This window comes from Sinocyclocheilus rhinocerous, unplaced genomic scaffold (genome assembly GCF_001515625.1).
Source record: "Sinocyclocheilus rhinocerous isolate Xijiao unplaced genomic scaffold, SAMN03320098_v1.1 scaffold503, whole genome shotgun sequence".
Lineage (NCBI taxonomy): Eukaryota > Metazoa > Chordata > Actinopteri > Cypriniformes > Cyprinidae > Sinocyclocheilus > Sinocyclocheilus rhinocerous.
Window position 1 is genome coordinate 667438 of NW_015643185.1, and position 24142 is coordinate 691579.

The 24142-nt window shown below is 36.6% G+C and overlaps 2 protein-coding genes across 2 annotated transcripts in view; both read left to right on the forward strand.

The window, feature by feature from the left end:
- The first annotated feature begins 4023 nt into the window (after positions 1–4023).
- LOC107757128 (digestive organ expansion factor-like) lies at positions 4024–9787 on the forward strand. Its single transcript, XM_016574517.1, has 13 exons — positions 4024–4237; positions 4330–4369; positions 4677–4836; positions 4941–5192; positions 5391–5479; positions 5901–6099; positions 6211–6404; positions 6619–6835; positions 7110–7312; positions 7504–7686; positions 8052–8161; positions 8500–8745; positions 9287–9787. The coding sequence occupies exons 1-13, from the start codon at positions 4137–4139 to the stop codon at positions 9543–9545; spliced, it is 2253 nt and encodes a 750-aa protein (XP_016430003.1). The 5' UTR covers positions 4024–4136; the 3' UTR covers positions 9546–9787.
- Positions 9788–16411: 6624 nt separating this feature from the next.
- Positions 16412–24142, forward strand: part of LOC107757094 (synaptotagmin-14-like) — a 64048-nt gene continuing 56317 nt past the window's right edge. Inside the window, exon 1 of the mRNA XM_016574472.1 lies at positions 16412–16529. Within this exon, the coding sequence (XP_016429958.1) occupies positions 16412–16529 (118 nt within the window). The remainder of the gene's footprint in view (positions 16530–24142) is intronic.

Consider the following 24142-nt stretch of genomic DNA (forward strand, 5'->3'; position numbering starts at 1 on the left):
AGAAATTCCAGTAGTTATAATTAAAATGAACTCAAATTTTAGAATTCTAGATGTTTAGATCTAGATGTTTTAGCTTTAAAGCTTGTTTTGTTTTATTTTACATCATTTATTTTAAATCAAGTCATCTTGAGGCCCCCTTGGAAGTTTGGAAAAAAAACCTTAATGGACCCCGGGCCCCTGGTTGAGAGACTTCTTTAACACAAGGTTCTCAAACAAAAATAACAATCATATTTTTTCTTCTAAAAGCCTTTGAAAAGTTGAATTTGTTTCTGAATTTGTTTAGTAGTACTCTTTCCCCTCAACATTCTTTTCTATTTGTCTTGAACAGGTGTATTCAGGTGGAAGATTAAGGAGGAAGACCAGTGTAATGAGGTGGGGTGTATCAGGAAGCTACAAACCTCATTCCACAGAGTCAAGGAAACACAAACCATTAGACAACACTGTCTTTCAGAAACCAGACAATACCCTTTTCATCAACGAACAACGTGTGTGTGCTGTGTGTGTGCACATATTTGCTGACAGTCGGGCACGCCTCTGCAGGTAAATTGCATTTTCTTTTTTTCTTTTTTTTTTTTTTTTCTTTTGCCATCCCGTTGGCAGCTGCTGTTATTCAGGTGTCTGTCCGTTATTGCAACATTTGGTACTATTCAGATGAAAAACATTACACACAAAAAATCCTTCTATATTGGCAGGTTGTTTATTTTCTTAATACTTGCACTCTTATGAGATTTCCTGCAGTCAACAAACTGACACTGTTGTAGTTCTCAAGTGCCTCTGCAAATGCAAGGAAAAGTCCAGGTTATATCTTTATGAGAACTTGTGGACTCCACAGATGGTCTACATTTACTCAGAATAACGTCTTCAACACTCTGAGGACAGTCCACAGTGCATTCTTGCCCTTGAGATTCATTCAATGTAAAGTCTCAGCACATTTGTATAAAAGCCACAACACATGCAGACACAAAGGAGTGAATTAGTTCTAATCATAAAGTTGTCATCAGCGGATTTGGAATGTTCTAGGTTGCCGTGGGCAATAAGTGAGAACCTTCACTCAATTAGACAGATTACATTCCATCTGTGGCTAACAGATTATCTAAACAAATTATACCAGGTGAAATACTTTAATTAAACACACACACACACACACACACACACACATTTACTTAGCTATCTAAATAATAGACTTCTATTTTTTTAATATTTAGTTCATTTTCACATTTAGCTCACTTTTAATTCAATTTTGCCCCCAAACTATAGCTAAATATGCATATAAACATTTTGTAAATTTATATTATATCGAGTTAATTATAATTACTTGACTACCCCTAACCCTTGAAGGATTTACTTTGAATTTATTTATTAATTTCTTTTTTATTTTACTTTTCCCAATGAGAAAATCTTTAAATATAAAATAATTGAGGTTTTGCCAAATTTAGCTCATTTCTATAGCTTTCATTTTTACTTGTGTGTGTGTGTGTGTGTGTGTGTGTGTGTGTGTGTGTTCCAGTTGAGGACATTCTTGAATGCTTGAATGTTTAGCCTATCTTTGGTGACAAATTTCCAGAAACTATAGCTAACTATATACACAGAGACTTTCTCCCAAGAAATATTGGATCGCTTAAGGTGCACTAGCATTAGCCCCGACCCAGAGTTCAGGGATTCAGTCAGGTCACTGTATATTGAAACCCCAGGTGTGAGATTTCACACAAGCACAAACGTCCAACAACAACACTTGAAGATTTTATGTATCACCCTATGCTTATGTTAAAGTCAATACATTGCCTGTTTGCCGCTGTCCAGCCCCAGTCTACCCCATATCACATGTATTGTGCTTTCTTCCATCTTTAGCCCACTATCTGCCCCCATGCTAACACATAAGCCACTATCTGCCCCGGGCTGAGTGTTTCTGTAAAACTATTATTGGCGAGGGGCTGTTTCATTTTGATGTGGGTAATTTAACAAGAGTCCCATAAACGTCTGCATTTTTCTTTCAGAGTGCTGTAGTTTTGTCTCTCATTTCTTTAACAAGCTGGAAAACACTTCAAGAGGAATCTGACTCCAACACATGCAAACCAGCTGCAACAGGTCAACACAAATGATCAACAACAGGATTTGAGCATGTTGGATCCTTTACTGAACAGAATAAAGATTTTCTGTTTAAAAAAAATAATCCTTTCTATTGAGTTGGAAATTGGATAAGTATTTGCTCAATTAAATCCAATTTGGGCAAGTTAGTGCAAATGATATGTGTGTAATTATTGTAATCTGAGAATGTTCCTATAATTATGCAATTCATTTGATGCCAGTTTTGGAACAGGCAGAGAATATTCTGTGAACACTGCTCTTGCACCTCTAATGAAAATTAATGCTGCGTTATTCCCATCAAAGTATTTGCCTGCATGAGGTTTTAATGAATAATCAATAGATTGACGGTGTCTAGGAAATGAACTTCAAAATGATAATCCAAAATTTTTAATTCTATGCTTGAATTAAAAAACTCATGTCCTGTCAAACTGTGAGCATAAAACCCATTGGAGATAGAAGCTTTCAGGCTTCAAAAGGCCATATGCTTTGTTACCCAAATAAATTTTAATTTAACATTACCATAAAGTTTTCCTTTCCAGTGAGCTGCTAAATTCAAGTGTTTTGATCTTCTGATGTTTAATCAAAAAGGCATAACTGGACCTTTCAGCTTAAACTTTGCCCCTTCAAGCTCACAATGCCCAAATCCAATCAGCAATCGATGCCTATAGAACCAAGTCCACTCCAACATTTTTTATTTTCTGATAATACGTTACCACTCAAAAATACATCACAATATGCAAGAAAAGATCTGTTGCTCCTTGCATTTCATGATGGCTTTAACTGCTGCAACATTGATATGAATCCAAATCAAGAATTTTCGAGAAATTATACAGACTGAAAACAGAGTACTGCAGGATTCAAATATTGCTACAGCTAACCACTGTTCAACACACATCACATTACATGAGATATATTTAAGAAACATTTAGTTTAAAATAAAAATGCAGGAACATCAGTCCTGTCGAGTGAATGAATTTACCTCTGTTGCACACAGACACACACACACACACAAAGCTTTATCATAAGAAGTGGGCACGAGACCCTTGGCCTGCAGTGGTCTCTTTGGAATGGCGTTTTTCGGTGGTGTTCACGGACACTCACCTCGCCTTCATGCTGGTCCTAACCGTGTTTTTCTAACCTTTGGTGTGTTTATGACTCACCCCTGAGCCGAGATGTGTGTGGTTCATTTGTTTCACTCCCCTTGTTTTCACTGGCCTCCAGCCCTGCTGTTATTCATAGGCACCCTAATCACCAGCGGGGAATATGCTTTATAATCACAGACCACATGTTCTCAGAGGCTGGAGGAAGGAGGGTCTCTTGGGCAGAATTAAATAAATAAATATATAAATAACTTTTTTTTTTAAATGTCTCCGTATGTGGTATCCACACATCTGTTTTAATTTAATGTTATGGAACCATTTTCAATGATCAAATCAATTACATACATTCTTACACATGCTCCGGCCAAGATATTTTCGGCTGCAGTCGAGTTAACGCACATCAAACATCAGTTCTGCTCTGATTCTGATGAACACCCGATACGTCAGCTGCACCTGAATGGATGGTGAGATCCATTCCTCTACGCCTGCAGTGTTTGTAATTAGTTAAAGCTGTGTAACGCACAGCCAGAGGAAAAGTCTGATTCTTTGACTCTTAGGGGAATGATAGAGCATTTTAAAGACACTAATCATATTGTGGCAGAACATATACTAATGTAACAGTGAGAAAATCTTAAAATGAGGTGGAAGATAAACCAATGGCATGATTCTTTTGCTTTGACAGCTGCTAAAATATCGTCAAATCAGACCCACTGAGTGCTTCTCCTAATTCCTGTGTTCAATAATCTGATCTGTGTTTGTGGAAGCAGTTATGCTTTAGAAATGACAAAACCTATTATTAAAATGAAGTCTGAAATCTGTGGCCCCTTTCTTCTTTGTAGCGCTACTACCATTATTCCAAGTCGACAGGTGGCGCTAGAGTGTGACGGCACTCTAACTATCCATGAAGAGAAGAAAACACATAAGCTAGTTACACACGTGTAAAACGGAAACATGGGCAAAAGAAGGCGAGGAAATCAAGAGATTACCAATTTAACTAAGAAACAGAAGAAACATCTAAAAGAATTTGGAGAACAGCATCCTTTTCACGATAAGTAAGTATAGCGATGTGTTTTTAGACAGTATACGTTACATTGGGAGCTTCAAGTAGCAAGTACTAACACTTTTAATGGTTTCGTTTTTTTAGTGTTGTTGATAGACCGGAGAAGACTCAGATTTTGCGCTTGGTAAGTAATTATAGACTAATATTCTTTCTTTTGCCATGACTTTAAGGATTGATCCTGAAGGTCCAGAAACCTCTTTCTGAACCCAGTCAATAAACCAGGTGAATGAGAAGCATTTGGCAGCTGAATGCATGTACACTACGATTAATATTGCATATAGGACAAGTAGTGTGGAAAAATGTGTTTGGGTAGATCTGATCAGAGAAGCTGCCCCTGGTTTAATCTTAATAGTTTGCCACTCAGGTTGAAGTTTTATTGTTCATGTTTTGTTTCAAACCATCACATTAAAAGTGTTTCTGCACCTGAACAGCCTGACAGTCCACAGCACCCTGAACATGACAGTAAGGAAGACAGTGATGAAGAGCAGCTGTCTGCTTATCAGAAACTGCTGACCACCATGATCCAAGATGCTGATGACAACAGTGAAGATGAAGAAAGTGATGGTGAGGATGACGGAGATGAAGTTGAAGGTAAGATCTTTTACAGTCTCATACTTTACACTTTTCGATATCAGTTGCGGTGCTTTATCTGAAAAGGTCTAATGGCCTATAATTAACTTTATTTTTTCAATTAGGAGAAAGTGAAGAAGAAGAAGAGGAGGAGGAAGGTAATGATGCTGAGGAGGATTTAGAAGAAGAGGAGGGTGAAACACCTGATAATTCACAAAATAAAGAACACCCTGAAAAGACAAATGGAGATATAGAAGAGAATGAAAAGGTTGAGACGGAGGGAGAATTTACAGATAAGAAGAATGAAGCTGCATTCTGTCTGGAGACCAACCTGCCTGCGGAAGGAGAGGAAAACATGGGAGAGCAGGAGGAGGAAGGCAAGACATTCCCATGATTCATCAGTCCGACTCTTTGAATTCTGACCTGAAATGATTTATACATGCTTTCAATTTATTGTTTTGCAAACTCTTAAGTGTAGTATTCAAGCCTGACAAGATTGATTTCCTTAAGAAGCAAACTGAAAACCTAGGCCCTACTTACACTAGAGGGTAAAAATGCCTCTCTGGTTATTGTAGACATATTTGCGAAGCACCAGGAGACTGAACTGAGTGAAGAGGAAGTGGGACAAATCTTGCAAGGATCAAAGATCAAGTCTCAGGTTACGGTATGTAACTTGTAAGAAGTAAAAACAGTAATATTGTGAAATATGAATACGATTTAAAATAACCATTTAATGACATTTAATTAGCTGTAGTTTAACTTATTAAATAACTAAATGTTATTATTAGTGTGGTAACATGCTGATTTGGTGCTCAAGAAACATTTTTTATTGTTAACAATGTTGAAAACAGTTGCAGTGTTAATATTTTTATGGAAACCGTGAAACATTCTTTTGCAGGATTATTTTATTAATAGAAAGTTCGAAAGAACAGCGTTTATTTGAAAGAAATATTTTGTAACATTATTAATGTCTTACTGCCAATTTTGATCAATTTAATGCATCCTTTTCTGAATAAAAGTCATTAAAAAAAATCTTACTGACCACAAAAAGGTGTGAAATTTTAAATTTCTTCCTCACCTGTCAGTGGCCAAAGCTGGGCACTCTGCAGTGTATGTGTCCATTGGAACATTTCCCAGCCGTGGGGCAGCCCTCTTCTGCCCCTCTTCCAACCATCCACAAAACCCTGGAGGCAAATTGGTGCTTGTTAAACCAGTCCTTTGCACCTGAAGGAGGCGCTGTGACAGATGTTACAGAGCTGCAGAAGGAATTGCTTGGGCTCATGGGTATGTCAACAAAATTAAAATCATTTTTAACACCAGGCATCCTAATTTTTCAAATTTTACTTTGCTATGACTTTTTTCATTATCCTCATCTCCCATTTTTTGTTTTTGCAGGTACTTACAGGGATGTACATTTTACAAACAGCTTCCCCTTGAGGGAGGCCAAGGAAGTGCGGAGTACGTACTGTCTTCATGTGCTAAACCATGTGTTAAAGGCTAACACTCGTGTGCTTAGAAATAATGCCAAGTTGAAGGAAACTAAAGATGTGAATGAGGAGTTTCGGGACCAGGGCATTACTAGACCAAAGGTACCACTGTCTTCATACGAGTATAGTGTTTTTGTTTATTTTTAATATGGCATTGGTTTTTAATCGGTTTGTCCTGTACTTGATGTTAAACGTAAATATGTTATAAAATCATTTTAAATGTAATTCATTGACATGTATTCTCTTGATTACAACATGAATAAAAGTGCTTTAAATTAGCCAACCACATTCTCATAATTAATTCTCCCTCTTTTAGGTTTTGATTCTGGTGCCGTTCAGAGATGGAGTGCTGCGAGTGGTCCAGACCTTCATAACACTTTTAGAGCCTAAAGGCAAGAAGATGGATGTCAGTAACAAGAAGAGGTTTAAGGAAGAGTATGGAGAGGAGCCAGGTGAAAGTCCGGCCAAACTGCACAGACCTGATGACTACCACGCTGTCTTTTCTGGAAATACAGATGACCATTTCAGGATAGGTACGGTAAAGTTTTTCCCCTTAACTGAAAACCTTAAACTATGATATTTGATGCACGTTAATGTTTGAATGTTAAAATACTTCAAGCTGTCTCTGCATATTGGGTTAGGGTTAAGCAAGACAATGATAATAGATTGTTTCAAGCCCTTTGGTTCTCCTAGTGTCAGAGAAATTACACAATTCATCTGATAGACTAGTTTCAGCTGTTTAATTTTACACCTTTGATTTTTTTTTTATATTGTGCCTCATTTCTATTTTTCTCTCTCTATGGGCAGGTGTGTCTATCATGAAACGCAGTATGCGACTCTATTCTCCCTTCTACTCTTCTGACATCATCATTGCATCTCCACTGGGTCTGCGCACAGTTCTGGGTGCAGACGGTGAGAAAAAGAGAGACTTTGACTTCCTGTCCTCCATTGAACTTCTGATTGTGGACCAGGCAGATGTGTTCCTCATGCAGAACTGGGAACACTTGCTGGTGGGTTTCAGTTGTCCAAAGGTTCTTTTAGAACACTTTAGTTTCAATTCAAATTTCTGATTTTAAATTTAATTGCACAGTGATTTGATCATTGTTCTCTGTGTAATAAATTATAATGTAGATATATTTTGATATACTTTTTCTGTGTATAAATATGTATAAATGGCTGTTTTCCTTTATTTGTGTTGCAGCATGTGTTGAAGTATTTGAATCTGCAGCCGCTGGACTCTCACGGTGTTGATTTCTCTCGTGTACGCATGTGGAACTTGAACAACTGGGCAGCGCATTATAGACAGACGCTGGTGTTCAGTGCCGTACAAGAGCCTCAGATCACCAACATCCTTACCAAACACTGCCACAACTACAGGGGTCAGGTACACAACCAAACACCCTGAGAACTGTTCAAATTGTGAAGTATTTGTATTTTGGGGAGCTAATCTGATTGGCTCTGGTCTTACACTAGTGTTAAAAGGTTTTGTCAGTACAAATTCTTTTAAAGAAATTAATACTTTTATTCAGCAAGAATGCATAAGACCATTATAATGTTACCAAAGATTTTTATTGTAAATAAATGCTGTTCTTTTGAACTTTCTATTTTTAAAAAAGAAGTGTATCACTTTTTCCACAAGAATACAAATTCAGTTTTATTTTTATTTTTTTCAATAAAATTAATTACACCGACACTAAACGTTTGAAGGTAGTTTAAGTATACAGATACTGTTGTTCATCTTTCCCTCAGGTGTGCAGTAAAACTATTCCTAAGGTGGGCTCAATCTGTCAGGTACTGGTGCAGTTGCCACATGTATTCCAGATGTTTCACTCTGACAGCTTCATGGACCAGGATGCCAGGTAACAGATGCCTGCCGTTTTTCATTCTGAACACTAGAGAGCAGCAGCGTTCAGTCTGCACAGAGGAACCTCTGAGAGAAAATATAGTTATGACTATGAAATAATTTAAGTAACTGATTTCAGACTGTTATTTTACTGAAACTCATATTGGAAAGTGAGTAAGATGCTACCATTATTTGTGGGCTGAAAGCAATGAATATCATTCATACTGAATTTCCATGACTTCCTTTATTTACAAAATGTGATATTTTGAAAGAACTGTATTCAGATGACAGCATATGGTCAACCTATAATGTTTAATAATTATTTGCAAGTATTTAAACAGTATTATCCTTTAGGTTCCAGTTCTTTGTGGATAAGATCCTACCCCAGTACAGAGACTCTGTCATGTCCCAAACTTTCATCTATGTGCCATCGTATTTTGATTTTGTTCGTCTGCGGAACTACCTGAAGAAGGAAGACTTCAGTTTCGCTAGTGTCAGCGAGTACTCGCAGAGATCAGAGGTGTCTCGAGCACGACATTACTTCCAGAAAGGAGAAAAACAGTTTATGCTTTTCTCTGAGAGATTCCACTTCTACAAGAGGTGTGTGTTCTATAAGCGTATTATCATTTGCATACTTCATATGCACTACTGTTCAAAAGTTTGTGTTCAGTTAGATTTGTTTAAGGAATTAATGCTTTTGTTCAGCAAGGATGCATTAAATTGATCAGAAGTAACAGTAAAGACATTTATAATGTTGCAACAAAATTACTGAAGGATCATGTGACACTGAAGACAGGAGTAATGGCTGCTGAAAATTCAGCTCTGCCTTCACAGGAATAAATAAAATGTTTAAGTATATTAAAACAGAAAACTGTTATTTTAAATTGAAATAATATTTCAAAATATTTATGTTTTTACTATATTTTTGATCAAATAAGTGCAGCCTTGGTGAGCAGAAGAGACTTTTTTCAAAAGCATCAAATAAATTTTACTGACCCCAAGGTTTTCAACTACTATATAACTCATTAAAAAATGATGCAGGCCAATATAAAAAAAATTTAAAAAAAAAAAAACGTTTTTATTATATTTACTTTTTTTTTTCAGTTTATTTTTACATGTTATTAATTCTCTTTTCTCTTAGATACACTATCAAGGGCATCCATAACCTGATCTTCTACGGGTTGCCTACATACGCTCACTTCTACAGTGAAGTGTGTAATATGCTTCAGACTGGTGTCAGAGAGGGTGGTGCTTCTGTCAGCTTCACCTGCACGGCCCTGTACTCCCGATATGACATGCATCGTCTGACTGCTATCACTGGGGTCGACCGCGCCGCTCAGATGCTCCAGTCCAAAAAAACAGTGCACCTTTTCATCACAGGGGAGGAGAAAAACACATGAACGGGTACTGTGAAAAGCACATGTGACATTTTCAACCTCTCAGACAAAGAAAGTAATCTGTGTTTGTGATAATGGCCACTTCTTCAGATATACAACTCACACACTCACAAGTCTTCTTCAAATAAAATTCAGTCATTTGACTGAATGTAATGATCTTGTTCGCATGTCTTTTTGTGTTCTTTTTTTAATATAAAGTCTTCTTTCACTGAAGTCACAGCCCATATCTTTGGCTCCAATGTGTTTTTTTTATAATTACTTTCAAAAGGTTTACAGAGCTCAACAATAAGGATGAGAAATTCTGACCAGCTGAAGTGTCACCTGTCTTGTCAGAAAAGTGTTACAATGTCACTATATCTTACATTGATTGTAACATCCAATAACTAAACTTTTCGTTTATTGAATGTTGTTGTAAATTGTGTTGAGCAACTAATGCTGATATGTGCTTTTCAAGAGAATTTAGGATTAAATCTCCTTTAAAGTTAATGCTAAATTATGGGAAAAATTTAAATACAGTTAAAACAGTTAAATACCAAATATACAAAAAAAAAAAAAAGCTAGTGTTGACGGATATGTTGCCAACAAATTAAGCAGTAATATTACATTATAAAGTATTTAATAAGGTTTCAAACTGTATGCAATACCGTTTTTATGAATCTATAGCTGTTGTGGAGTTACATTAAAACTTTAAAGAAAGGTTTGATGTAAAATCTGAACAAAGGTTTGGGGTCAGTAAGTTACTGATACTAGCTGCTGGTTATTATAAATTGTAGTAATATTTCACAATATTACTGTATTTTTGATCAAACAAATGCTTTATTTGACCCAAAAAAATTTAACACTATTTAATTTTTTTTATTGTTAATTATGAAAACAAATATTTATTGTAGTTGTGGGGCCACTAAAATAAAAATCTGAACTACTGGTCAGCAGAAAAAATGCTTAATGTGAAAATTAGTGCAGTCAGTGTCTGACAGTTGAGCTGCCTTTACGGTTCAGTGTAGTAAACACACAAGCTTTTAACAATGTAGTAACAGAGTTGCAGTTAAGCTCATTTTGAAAGTGTTGTGCAAATTAGACGAATTTGATTTAGTAATTTCGTAATCACTGCTTTTTATTGTTGCTTGTTAAATGACATGAGCAAGAGTTCACCTCTAATGATCATCATGCTGGAAATGACTGTGATTCATCTAATTACCTCCCAATGTGACAGTTCTGTATTAAGTGGAACGTTTGACAATTTGGTTTTAAAGTCACATTGTCTCTCAAACTCCCCAGTGATCAGATGCACTCTTGTTTTTTGCTTTCTTTTTTCTTTGCTCTGTTTCTCTGTCAGTTGGAAAATGGAGCAGCTGTTTCACACACACACACACTCTCTCTTTCATAGATGTGCACTCTGTTTCTCTGTAGCTGGCACACGTATACACTCACATGTCATAAATAATAAAAGAAATTAGTGTGTGAGTTGTGAGCATCTGACTGTATCAAACAAAACCATTGATCCGTCCAACAAATCTCCTTCCAGTTTTTTTCCATGAACACACAATCCTGCTGTGCTGCCTTTTGAATCCTCTCTAAAACTCCATTGGGATTCATCTGCTGACCTCTGGGCGCTCATACAGTGATGCCACAAAACATTATTTCTGCTGAGCTTGCATATTAGTATCATCTGTATCATTTACTACAAAAACTGAGGAACTGTACCTAAATAAATTCTCATATGCATTGTTGGATGGATGTGAGGAAGTGCTCTGTGCAGCTGTTTCATTGAGCGTTATGTTATGAAATATTAAACAGTAGAGCTGGTGTTTTTAGTGCTTTAGCTGAGGCAGTGTATTGCTGCAAACGTGCAAGAGACGATAATGTTTGTAAGTGATGTGTACATGCCTACCTCTACATTTGAGCCCCATTTTCTGTATTACAGAGTTTTTGGGCTTGTTCACAGATGTTTGAGCTTTTTAAAATATAAAAATCAAAAATATTTTTTGCACAAGATCATCATGTAATCACATCAGTAAAGCATCTTAATAATTTTATTCCTCTAGTCATGGTGCAGTGTCGGTAGAATTTTTAATCTTAATGATAACTAAATATTTTGCGTCTGTAATTTCGATCAGGCTTGTTTGTGTGGGACCTGTGAAAACAGACAGACCTGACCAGCGAAGGTGACCTTTTTTCTCAATTACGCACACATTTGTTCTCCATTTGTGTGAAACACCCCATCGTGCTCTTTCTCCTGTGAGTCCAGCCTCTCGTGTTTATTGGAGTGTGGGTAGTCTGTTGCCTTGGAAACCCCTCTGTGCTCCTATCACGAATCTAGTGTGTGTGTTTTGGGGAGTGAGAGCTCTGAACTGTGTTTGGAGCTCTGCCCATCAGGTGGTAACAGTTATCAGAAGCACCTTTTCTTTTCACCTGTACTTGGATCGGGGCTTTTAATCACATGTTGCATTCTGCATTATACAACATTTCTCATTGGCCAAACGCCATTTGAAGAACACTGATGTAACAATGCAACATCGTCATATTTTTTCCCCACTTTTTGCATCACTAAGCTTTTCTGTGCTTGTATGTTCCAGGCCAGTGTTGTTATTAACTAGAACTATTAAAATATTTTTGTTAATTGAAATAAAGCTGAATTATATAACAGACCAAAAAAACTTTAAGTTTTAATCTAAATTAAATTAAAATAATAAAATTAAAACTAAAAGCTAAAAACTAATAAAAATGACAAAAGCATATTACTAAACAAACTAAAATTCAAATGGATTCTGATAATATAAAAAGTAAATTCTAAATATTAATAAGTTGGCTACTATAATGGTATCTAAATAAAATGAAAATAACACTGTTCCAGACATATTTTCAGTCCGTACATTAGTTGTGGGTATTTCTAAGTGATGTTTTCTGCAGGTTTCATTGATACGCCAGTTGGTGGCAAATGTCATGAATTGAAGCACTAATCGTTCACTCATCCGATTCCTTCAAAAACAAAGGCTGATTTTGGAATAGCGTAAATCCAGACTATTATTACTGTTTAAATCAATAAATTCACACTATTACTACTACTACTACTCTCCATACTTTGTACTATTCCAAATTCAGCCTGAATTATTCTGGAACAAAACAAGTGATTGTCTTTATGAGTCACTGAATCACTCGACTGATTCATTCAAAAACACATTCTTTCAGGAACGCTGCTACTGTGTTTTTCTAGGAAATGCGAGACGAATAATTCTGCCTTAACTATTTTCATTGGTGGAGCAAAAATACGCAAATTAACTGGCAGTGTCTAAAATACAAGTTGCTCAATATTAACTTCTTGTCAATGGAACTATTGTAAAATATATAATTTTGGTCTGAATATATGATGTTTGTGGTTTGCTGAGTTTCTGTTATTAGCAGGTAAAAGAAAGTTCCAACTAAGCTAACCAGCATAAATAATGTACTGTTTCTAGCTGTTTTGATGATTTGATAAGATCAGGTGGTGTTTACAGCTACTGGATAAATTGATAGTCACTTAAGGTTTTCTCCGTTAGAAAGCCCTCCAAAGTGAAGCTATCTGGCTAGGGAGAAACTGACAGTTCTGTCTTCTGATAGGTTATCGTTTTCCCAAAAGAACTTGAGCAGCTCGTCTCAAAGACAGAAACAGACAAGATTAGGAGGCATATCCTTTCCTGGTTTATAAGTTTTTCTGTGCCCAAAATAAGCAAAGATCAGGTTTTTCTTACAGTCAAAATGTACATAGAAGGTTGGGAACATACATGCAAGTTTATTTTAAGACAAGATGCTTAGCTGTTCACCTCATCTCTCTCAGAGAGAAGACCAAAGAGTTGTATTGATTTGTCTGAGGCCAGATCAATCTTCCTCTTCATCTTTTCCTGAAATTGAAAGGGTTAATGGATGTCTGACTGTTTCTATGACAACACAGATGAGACTGATGAGCACAACCATTTGGAAGAAGCTCTCAATTCACAATCCAAAAATAACCACACACAAAGCAAACCTAAAGAGATGGCAAGGGAGGAAGAGGAGGTCAGTTATTGATCGAGAAAATTCTGCCCAGACATCCAAACCACCCCAGTCAGATAACCTCTCACACAGACTGCAACTCAAATGCTAGTTTCATACAAAAATAAACCATGATGGTTATCTGCATACAGCTTGGCATTTCCTTAATGCACAAAGAAGACAGACGCATTAAAAGTTTCTCTCTAAAAGTTTTGAAAGATTTGAAATAATTACCAGCCTTGGACAGTTTTCATTGACTATAAAACATTTGCCCTCAATTTTTATCATCAGATGGTAAATACAAAAAAGAAATAAATTTGACCTACGTATGGATTCTTGAGATATTATAAAATACTACTTAAATATAGAAATAGCAACTAAAATGAACATAATGCCAGGTGAAAATTCTAATTTCGAGCAATTTGTAATTATTTTTTACTTTATGCATTTTAGGGTTTAAATTTTAGGGTTCATGCAGTATGTGCTATGTTCTTTCTTTCATGTGTTTTTTCGAGCATTTGTTCGAAGATACTCAAAATCATGAACAAGAAGTTACAGAGTCTAAAGTGCTTGTTTCCATTGATTTTGTGTGTTGGGATCATTACCCGTTTTTGCAGTTAGCTGGTGGAGGGGTGTGTGCGTGTCCTCACATTTGCCCTGCCAATTATTACCAATCAAATAGAGAATAAATAGAGAGAGATGTGAGCAGTCAAAACCCATTATTTCAATTTACACCCAGAAAGAAAGAGGGATGAGAATTATTTAGTCATTCTTAATTGTCAGTGACATTTCTGTGATGTTATGGCTTTGGGAATTGGAGTAGATGATCTCGTACACGTCATTAAACCTCAGTCCTCAGTGCCAGTTAACACTGAAAATGTTTTTGTTTCTATTTTTAGGCTGGTATTGAATGTGAAATGAAAAGAAAAGACTGATGGGGTCCATTGAGCAAATACAAAAGAGGATGGGAAATGATAGAGTAGATGGAGAGAGAGACTGATGGGAGACTGTTATTTCTAGCATGATGGCAAGTGCTTGTGTTTTTAACCAGAACAATGGGCGCATGGCAACAGCGGGTAACCATGGCGACTTTTAAGGTAACCAGATGGGATTATGATAACATTGCCAATACTGTCAGATTCACATCTGATGTATTTCAGACACACTATGTTTTTCCTTTGACACTGAAAAGACAAAGCTGATTTCCCAAATGTGTTTCTCTCGCTCTCCCTTTCATCGTTTTTTTTGTAAGTGCTCTGAATGGCTTCCGGTACTTACAGAAATCTAATGACATCCCAGTTGATAGGAAATGCACAAGCACTTCTCTCAGAACAGAGTAAAAAGCGAAGACAGAGAGATCCCATTTTACAACAAATAAAGCAATTGTCATTGTCGAACACTGTCTCACAAATTGGACACCGTTATAATCATATAATCATATTTAAAAGAAAAAGCAAAATATGAATTTAGCTCAGTAATATCTCTAAATTACATACATGGTCATACAGAGGCAGTTTAGCGGGTATGAGAAGCTGTGTATTTAATTGCTTTTGAATGCAGATGCTTTCTAAAGGTCACTGTCATTAGGTGGGATCCCTGCTGTTTGGATATTAATTTTTTAAAAGCCCAGGAGAGCTGGTAGAAATGTAGGATATAAATGATCATTGCTAATATTTGTTGCAATTCATATTTGATCTTTGCTTAAAGCAGAATGAGTTAACAGTCTTAAAATCACAATAATTCCTGTCCAAACTAAACAGGTAATTAAAAATGTTAGAAAATATGAAATAACACTACATTATTCCTCTTAATACATGTCTACTTACCTAATAAAATAAAATAAAAAATGAACATGTAAAATTAATTTTTAAATCAGAATCAAGTATTCCAGAGAGTCAGTATGATATTTCTGATATTAGTTGTACACTTTAGTTAAACATGGAACCACCAAAATGTCAATATAGCTCTAACTTTTCTGTAAAACATGTTTTGGGTCTGTCCAATTTTTTATGTCATGAGGACCTAGAAATACCTAATGCATTTATTGTATTGTAATAGCCTGTGAAGATGATATGGCAATAAATTTAAAGGAATAGTTTACCCAAAAATGAACCGAAGAAGGAAGTGTTAGAGTATGGATTCTTATTTAAACTGAAGCAATCCAGTTAAAAATGTCTTGATGGATTTTATAATGATGAATATTGCAAACAGCTTTTCACTTCACAAGACATTGATGGTCGAGTGAATTATTTGTGGATTGTTGTGTTTTTATCAGCTGTTTGGACTCTCATTCTGACGGCACCCATTCACTACAGAGGATCCACTGTGAGCAAGTGAGATATTGCTAAATTTCTCCATATCTGTTCCAATGGAGAGAAGAAGAAAAAACAAAAACAAAAAAAACTCATCTACATCTTGAATGGCCTGAGGGTGAGTAAATTTTCAGCAAATTTTCATTTTTTGGGCGGTGAGCCATTTATTTAAATTCAACCAATCAACTAACCTCTAATTAACTAGCAGAATTGTAAAGAAATGTTGTAAACTCGGCTGTATCAAACTGAGCTTCAAATGTCCGTTTTTCATGTTGTAAATAAATCTCTAGCTGTGCCTTGTATAATATTCCACCATGTACTCTTTAAAACGTAATCAGTGACATGCTTTGACATACAAATTCGATTGATCTAAATTATTCACTTAGCTAATTGGCTTGTTAATTTGCGGGATAACACGTAATTTTTGGTTTTTTGAGTGCTGTCTTGTAATTCATCCCACCCTTAAGAATTATTATTTGAAAACAGTTAATCAGGATCCTGCTAAGAGGCACAGCAGGAACCCAGCGTAGACTTTTCTGTCATCCCAGAATGTACCATCTGATGCGTGTCCCACTCTCCTCCCCCTGCGCACTGGAGCGGTCGAGCCCACCCCGTCTTAAAAGCGCGCCATGGTTCAGTCCAGGCCAGAACATCATGGCGATAGATGGTAAGTAGGCCAATACTGCTCTCCTCTCAAACTCACTTCGTTATCCAAAGCACCTCGCTTAGCTGTACGTGAAGTGGTTAAATGTGACTATTTCCCCACTGGCCGTGGCATAGAGTGTTTTTGTGTTAAAGGGACGTTGATGGTAAAGTTTGTGTGTTGTAGTGTGGATTGGAGTGATTGTGGTGCTGAAAGAACAGCTCCCGCACTGCCGACTCTTCAGTCAACTCGTATCACCGTTACTTTCACTGACTATTTGATGGTTTCTCCCACTATAGTGCGAGAGAACCGGCGCTGTCAGCAGGTGCCCGTCGCTTCATTGAGGAAATCCGGTGGTTTCACTTCTCCAATTGGGAGTGTGCCGCCGTCTGTGTTGGACAGTATAGAACTCGAGGCTCTTTTAAAGCCAGTGTTCAATCGTGTATTGTTTTGAGACACTCATACAGGTTGCGCGAGGTCTATTTAGCTGAGATTTTCTTGTTTAAGGATTACGGTACTCTCTAATCTTTGTTCTTTAGCAATTATGCCCGCTTGCATAGATGTTTATTGTTCATTTCATTGCGTTAACTGTTTGCCGTTTCTGTTTCTGATTTGCCTTCACATCGAGAAGATTCAAATAGTACCTATTTGGTGGTTTTTGAATGTATGCAGTTTATATTATATATAGGTGGTGTGTATATTAGTTGGCTCAAGTTTATCAATATTTTATTTTAAAGAGTAGTTACCACTGTGTGACTGGATTATGATTGTGTATAAAAGGCTTGCTTCTTTTTTTTATTGACCATGACTCTAAGCCAGTACCAACACACCCACACACAGCCTCCACATGAGAAGAGAGTTCTTACTGAATGTGCAGTGTTTTCAGTTCATTTGAAATGTGCTGTTTGAGAGAGATTAGCAATATTTTAAAATGATTTTATGATTTTGAACTGCATGCACATTAACTTACCTGTAAATGTTGGTAGGATTTGGTAGGAATGCAAATTTGCATCATTCACCCCAAAGGAAAACAGTTTTGTTTGACAGCAAATTCTGAAATTCGCTAGTGACAGCAACTGAACTATGCTTTTGTCTTCATTATTGTATGATGTTAGATGCATAATTTCATATCTTGACCTTACAGATATTTATACTTATAATCAATAATAAATAATCCCCTAAACTAACTACACTGCAGAATCCAGTGTTCCTTTCCTTTTGCCAGGAATCTGTAAGAATCTGAAAGTGAAAAGGGGAAAGTCTGTTTTACAAAGGCAATTTGTAGTCTACTCAGATTCTGTGTAAATCTTAATATTTAATAGAAATGCGGATGTGTCATGTAGAGATCCCCGATAACCTGTAATGCTTATGAGCACTGGTTATTTTACTTTACACTGCAGGTCAGTTAACTGTATTGACACATTGACATCCAAACAGGCAGATTCTGCCTCAGGACAATCAGATACTTTATCTCCTCTCTTCTCCTCTCCTCTCTCAGCTGTTGGCACAGTGAGTCCACATCAATATTTGCAGCATTTCACTGCTGTTCTGCACAGAATAAAACCCAAAATCATGTTGGCATAACAAAAGAGCTGCACATCAAGCAGGATGTGGATTGCTGATAGGGAAGAATAGGATGAAAAAAGAGGCTGTTGAGTATTTGCTTAACTGTTATCACTTCAGTGAAGTGTATTGCCCCTGAAAGAGCTCCTGCTTTTGTTCTTTTCTGTTTGGTTCCCATGAACCCCTTAAATGGAAAAACTCAACATTTTTTACTGAAACATCTGGTGTTCAGGTGTGTGTGGTTGTGAGGTATATTTGCTGAATAAATGTATTGTGAGATGTTTACTTTACTTTTGTAGATAAATGCTGTAAGGAGAACTTGATGGCCAGCATGATGGATTTTGAAAACATGGTGCATTCATTTCACATGTCACTTGCAGCCTTTTGTTTCACATGAAGGATGAATTTGGAATGATTACGGGGAAGTAATTCAGCCGTAGCTAAAAGAAGGCACTCTATCATCAGCACTGACAGGTGAATTTTAAAGAGCTGATGGATCTTTAAAATTTATTAGAGAGCTGATGGATCTCTGTAAAGGATGACTTTTAAAGCCCTCAGATGATACTTACATGCAATGATTCAGGTGCAGTGAGTTGTGTGAAAGTTGCTTTTATTTAATGTAGAGGTGGATAAGTCTTACTGTTCACCAGTGAATAGTCTCATCAGTCAGTTGGCTCACCATTAGTATGTTGCTTTGTTTTACCTGTAAATGAGAAAATTAGCTTGTCAAAATCTGACAGAACTGTTTACAAGAGATGTTATTTCAGAGCATTGGAGGCAACATACCCTCAGCTTCATAAGCTCCATTGCTAATCACATTAAATAGCTGCCATTTCCTGTTAACACCAGAGTGACTGCATCAACACAATTATTAGGCCTGCATATAATTATTAAAATGTGTGCATTTTTAGTGTGTCTTTGGTGTCTTTTCTCTGCAGAGGTTTGTGATGGTTCTCTCTTCTAATTTGCTATTTTACCTGTTTCTGAATGTTCTTGTCAAAATATACATAGAAATGATGCACTGGTTGGTTGAGCTCTGGTTTAAGATCTAGAAACTAGTGTAGAATCAGTAAATATATTCTGTGAAATATTTTGTTTTCCATTTTGTTCCTTTGACATTTTGATAATAACAGCCTTTGTGTTCCACGTTTAAAAATAGTCATAAGAGTTTCGGGTGACATGAAGGTGGATGGATGATGACAATTTTTATTTTAAAGGAAAATGATTTGTGGAATATGCAAATCGATTGGCTGCATCACATTTATACACTTTGTTTTTTAAATAATTTACTCTACCAATTGACAGTTTGGTAAATATTGTGTATATTTCCCAATAATAATATATTTTATATTCATATATTTAAAAATGTCATTTATTCCTGTGATGGCAAAGCTGAATTTTCAGCAGCCGTTATTCCACTCTTCATTGTCACTTGTACCTTCAGAAATCATTATAATATGCTGATGTGGTGCTCATGAAAAATGTTTTATTATTATTAGTAGTAGTATTATTATTAAAGTTGAAAACAGTTGTGCTGCCTAATATTTTGTGGAAAGCTTGATACATTCTTTTCAGGATTCTTTAATGAATAGAAAGTTCAAAAGAACAGCATTTACAGTGGGTATAGAAAAGAATCGCTCCCCTTTAAAATAATCAGATTTTGTTGCTTTGCAGCCTGAATTGAAGATGGACACAGTTTTTGTTTTATCCAACTGTATTTACTCAGTGCAACTTATAACATCCAAGTGAAAGAAATAACACCAACATGTCAGAAAAGAAAACAGAATCACTGACTACGTTTACATGGACATCAGTAATCTAATTATTTACCTTATTCTAATAAGCCAATATTATGATTATGGTGTTTACATGAGTTGCTTTTAGAATATTCCTTTCATGTTCCCGTTTTACATGCTATAGTACATAGTTTGATTAATGGCACACGTCATTACGTCCCCACGTGACGCCATCCGACGTCCCCTCTGGAATTTCAAGTATAAACATATAGTTCGTGAAAAGAGCTTTCCTGGAGCATTTCCATCCTTGGTAGTGCAACTGAAGCAAACAGCCAACTGTGGCAAGGCACTGTCAAAAAATCTCCGGGGTAAAGTTGTGGACGGGCACAAGTCAGGAGATGGATACAAAAAAAATTCAAACACTTTTATCAATGCCTAGAAGGAAAGTCACTGTGAAGTCTGTTATTAAGAAGTGGAAGGTATTTGGTACAACACAGACCCTCCCTGGATCAGGACGTCGCTCTAAACTGGATGAAAAAGTCAGGAGGAAACTGGACAGAAAGGCTGCCAAGAGGCCTACAGCAACTCTTGTTGCTGAATTTATGACAAAGAGTGGTCATTGTGTGCATGTGACAACAATATCACAAAATCTCCACAAATGTGGCTTGTATGTGAGGGTTGCATGAAAAAACTCCACTCCTCAAGAAAAGCCACATACAGTCACAACTGAGCTTTGCCAAAACGCAGCTTGAAGATTCTGAGGCAGATGAGACTATAATAGAAGGAAAAATGGATGGGGCAAAATACTGCTGCACTCTGCCAGAAAGTTGTCAATGGGAAGAAGGTTTACCTTTCAACATGACAATGACCCAAAGCACACAGCAAAACTGAGCACACAGTGATTGAAGGAGAAAAAGTTGAATGTCCTTGCATGGCCTAGTCAGAGCCCAGACTGAAACCCCACTGAATATCTGTGGAATGACTTGAAGACTGCAGTCCACAAACGGTCACTTTCAAATTTAACTGAACATGCGGATGTGTCATGTAGAGATCCCCGATAACCTGTAATGCTTATGAGCACTGGTTATTTTACTTTACACTGCAGGTCAGTTAACTGTATTGACACATTGACATCCAAACAGGCAGATTCTGCCTCAGGACAATCAGATACTTTATCTCCTCTCTTCTCCTCTCCTCTCTCAGCTGTTGGCACAGTGAGTCCACATCAATATTTGCAGCATTTCACTGCTGTTCTGCACAGAATAAAACCCAAAATCATGTTGGCATAACAAAAGAGCTGCACATCAAGCAGGATGTGGATTGCTGATAGGGAAGAATAGGATGAAAAAAGAGGCTGTTGAGTATTTGCTTAACTGTTATCACTTCAGTGAAGTGTATTGCCCCTGAAAGAGCTCCTGCTTTTGTTCTTTTCTGTTTGGTTCCCATGAACCCCTTGAATGGAAAAACTCAACATTTTTTACTGAAACATCTGGTGTTCAGGTGTGTGTGGTTGTGAGGTATATTTGCTGAATAAATGTATTGTGAGATGTTTACTTTACTTTTGTAGATAAATGCTGTAAGGAGAACTTGATGGCCAGCATGATGGATTTTGAAAACATGGTGCATTCATTTCACATGTCACTTGCAGCCTTTTGTTTCACATGAAGGATGAATTTGGAATGATTACGGGGAAGTAATTCAGCCGTAGCTAAAAGAAGGCACTCTATCATCAGCACTGACAGGTGAATTTTAAAGAGCTGATGGATCTTTAAAATTTATTAGAGAGCTGATGGATCTCTGTAAAGGATGACTTTTAAAGCCCTCAGATGATACTTACATGCAATGATTCAGGTGCAGTGAGTTGTGTGAAAGTTGCTTTTATTTAATGTAGAGGTGGATAAGTCTTACTGTTCACCAGTGAATAGTCTCATCAGTCAGTTGGCTCACCATTAGTATGTTGCTTTGTTTTACCTGTAAATGAGAAAATTAGCTTGTCAAAATCTGACAGAACTGTTTACAAGAGATGTTATTTCAGAGCATTGGAGGCAACATACCCTCAGCTTCATAAGCTCCATTGCTAATCACATTAAATAGCTGCCATTTCCTGTTAACACCAGAGTGACTGCATCAACACAATTATTAGGCCTGCATATAATTATTAAAATGTGTGCATTTTTAGTGTGTCTTTGGTGTCTTTTCTCTGCAGAGGTTTGTGATGGTTCTCTCTTCTAATTTGCTATTTTACCTGTTTCTGAATGTTCTTGTCAAAATATACATAGAAATGATGCACTGGTTGGTTGAGCTCTGGTTTAAGATCTAGAAACTAGTGTAGAATCAGTAAATATATTCTGTGAAATATTTTGTTTTCCATTTTGTTCCTTTGACATTTTGATAATAACAGCCTTTGTGTTCCACGTTTAAAAATAGTCATAAGAGTTTCGGGTGACATGAAGGTGGATGGATGATGACAATTTTTATTTTAAAGGAAAATGATTTGTGGAATATGCAAATCGATTGGCTGCATCACATTTATACACTTTGTTTTTTAAATAATTTACTCTACCAATTGACAGTTTGGTAAATATTGTGTATATTTCCCAATAATAATATATTTTATATTCATATATTTAAAAATGTCATTTATTCCTGTGATGGCAAAGCTGAATTTTCAGCAGCCGTTATTCCACTCTTCATTGTCACTTGTACCTTCAGAAATCATTATAATATGCTGATGTGGTGCTCATGAAAAATGTTTTATTATTATTAGTAGTAGTAGTATTATTAAAGTTGAAAACAGTTGTGCTGCCTAATATTTTGTGGAAAGCTTGATACATTCTTTTCAGGATTCTTTAATGAATAGAAAGTTCAAAAGAACAGCATTTACAGTGGGTATAGAAAAGAATCGCTCCCCTTTAAAATAATCAGATTTTGTTGCTTTGCAGCCTGAATTGAAGATGGACACAGTTTTTGTTTTATCCAACTGTATTTACTCAGTGCAACTTATAACATCCAAGTGAAAGAAATAACACCAACATGTCAGAAAAGAAAACAGAAGCACTGACTACGTTTACATGGACATCAGTAATCTAATTATTTACCTTATTCAAATAAGCCAATATTATGATTATGGTGTTTACATGAGTTGCTTTTAGAATATTCCTTTCATGTTCCCGTTTTACATGCTATAGTACATAGTTTGATTAATGGCACACGTCATTACGTCCCCACGTGACGCCATCCGACGTCCCCTCTGGAATTTCAAGTATAAACATATAGTTCGTGAAAAGAGCTTTCCTGGAGCATTTCCATCCTTGGTAGTGCAACTGAAGCAAACAGCCAACTGTGGCAAGGCACTGTCAAAAAATCTCCGGGGTAAAGTTGTGGACGGGCACAAGTCAGGAGATGGATACAAAAAAAATTCAAACACTTTTATCAATGCCTAGAAGGAAAGTCACTGTGAAGTCTGTTATTAAGAAGTGGAAGGTATTTGGTACAACACAGACCCTCCCTGGATCAGGACGTCGCTCTAAACTGGATGAAAAAGTCAGGAGGAAACTGGACAGAAAGGCTGCCAAGAGGCCTACAGCAACTCTTGTTGCTGAATTTATGACAAAGAGTGGTCATTGTGTGCATGTGACAACAATATCACAAAATCTCCACAAATGTGGCTTGTATGTGAGGGTTGCATGAAAAAACTCCACTCCTCAAGAAAAGCCACATACAGTCACAACTGAGCTTTGCCAAAACGCAGCTTGAAGATTCTGAGGCAGATGAGACTATAATAGAAGGAAAAATGGATGGGGCAAAATACTGCTGCACTCTGCCAGAAAGTTGTCAATGGGAAGAAGGTTTACCTTTCAACATGACAATGACCCAAAGCACACAGCAAAACTGAGCACACAGTGATTGAAGGAGAAAAAGTTGAATGTCCTTGCATGGCCTAGTCAGAGCCCAGACTGAAACCCCACTGAATATCTGTGGAATGACTTGAAGACTGCAGTCCACAAACGGTCACTTTCAAATTTAACTGAACTTGAGCAGTTCTGCAAAGAAGAGTGGGCAAATATTGCAAAGTCTAGATGTGCAAAGTTGGTAGAGACATTTCCCAACAGACTAAATCATCACTGAATCATCAATGAACTGACTTTAGCTGGAAAAATGACTCTTTGTTATTGTCCTCTTGCATTTTTGACAAACTATTTTCCTGTTTGACATTGTAAAGCTGCTTTGACACAATCAGTATTATATAAAGCGCTATATAAATAAAGGTGACTTGACTTGACTAAAGGCTGTAATTAAAGCAAAAGGTGGTTCAACAAAATACTGACACAAGGGGGT

Excerpts from the sequence above, each read along its gene's own strand:
- LOC107757128 (XM_016574517.1), top strand. The coding sequence starts at position 4,137 with ATGGGCAAAAGAAGGCGAGGAAATCAAGAGATTACCAATTTAACTAAG. Across the intron at positions 4,370-4,676 it reads AGACTCAGATTTTGCGCTTG|CCTGACAGTCCACAGCACCC; the intron begins GTAAGTAATTAT and ends GCACCTGAACAG. Across the intron at positions 7,313-7,503 it reads AGAACTGGGAACACTTGCTG|CATGTGTTGAAGTATTTGAA; the intron begins GTGGGTTTCAGT and ends TTTGTGTTGCAG.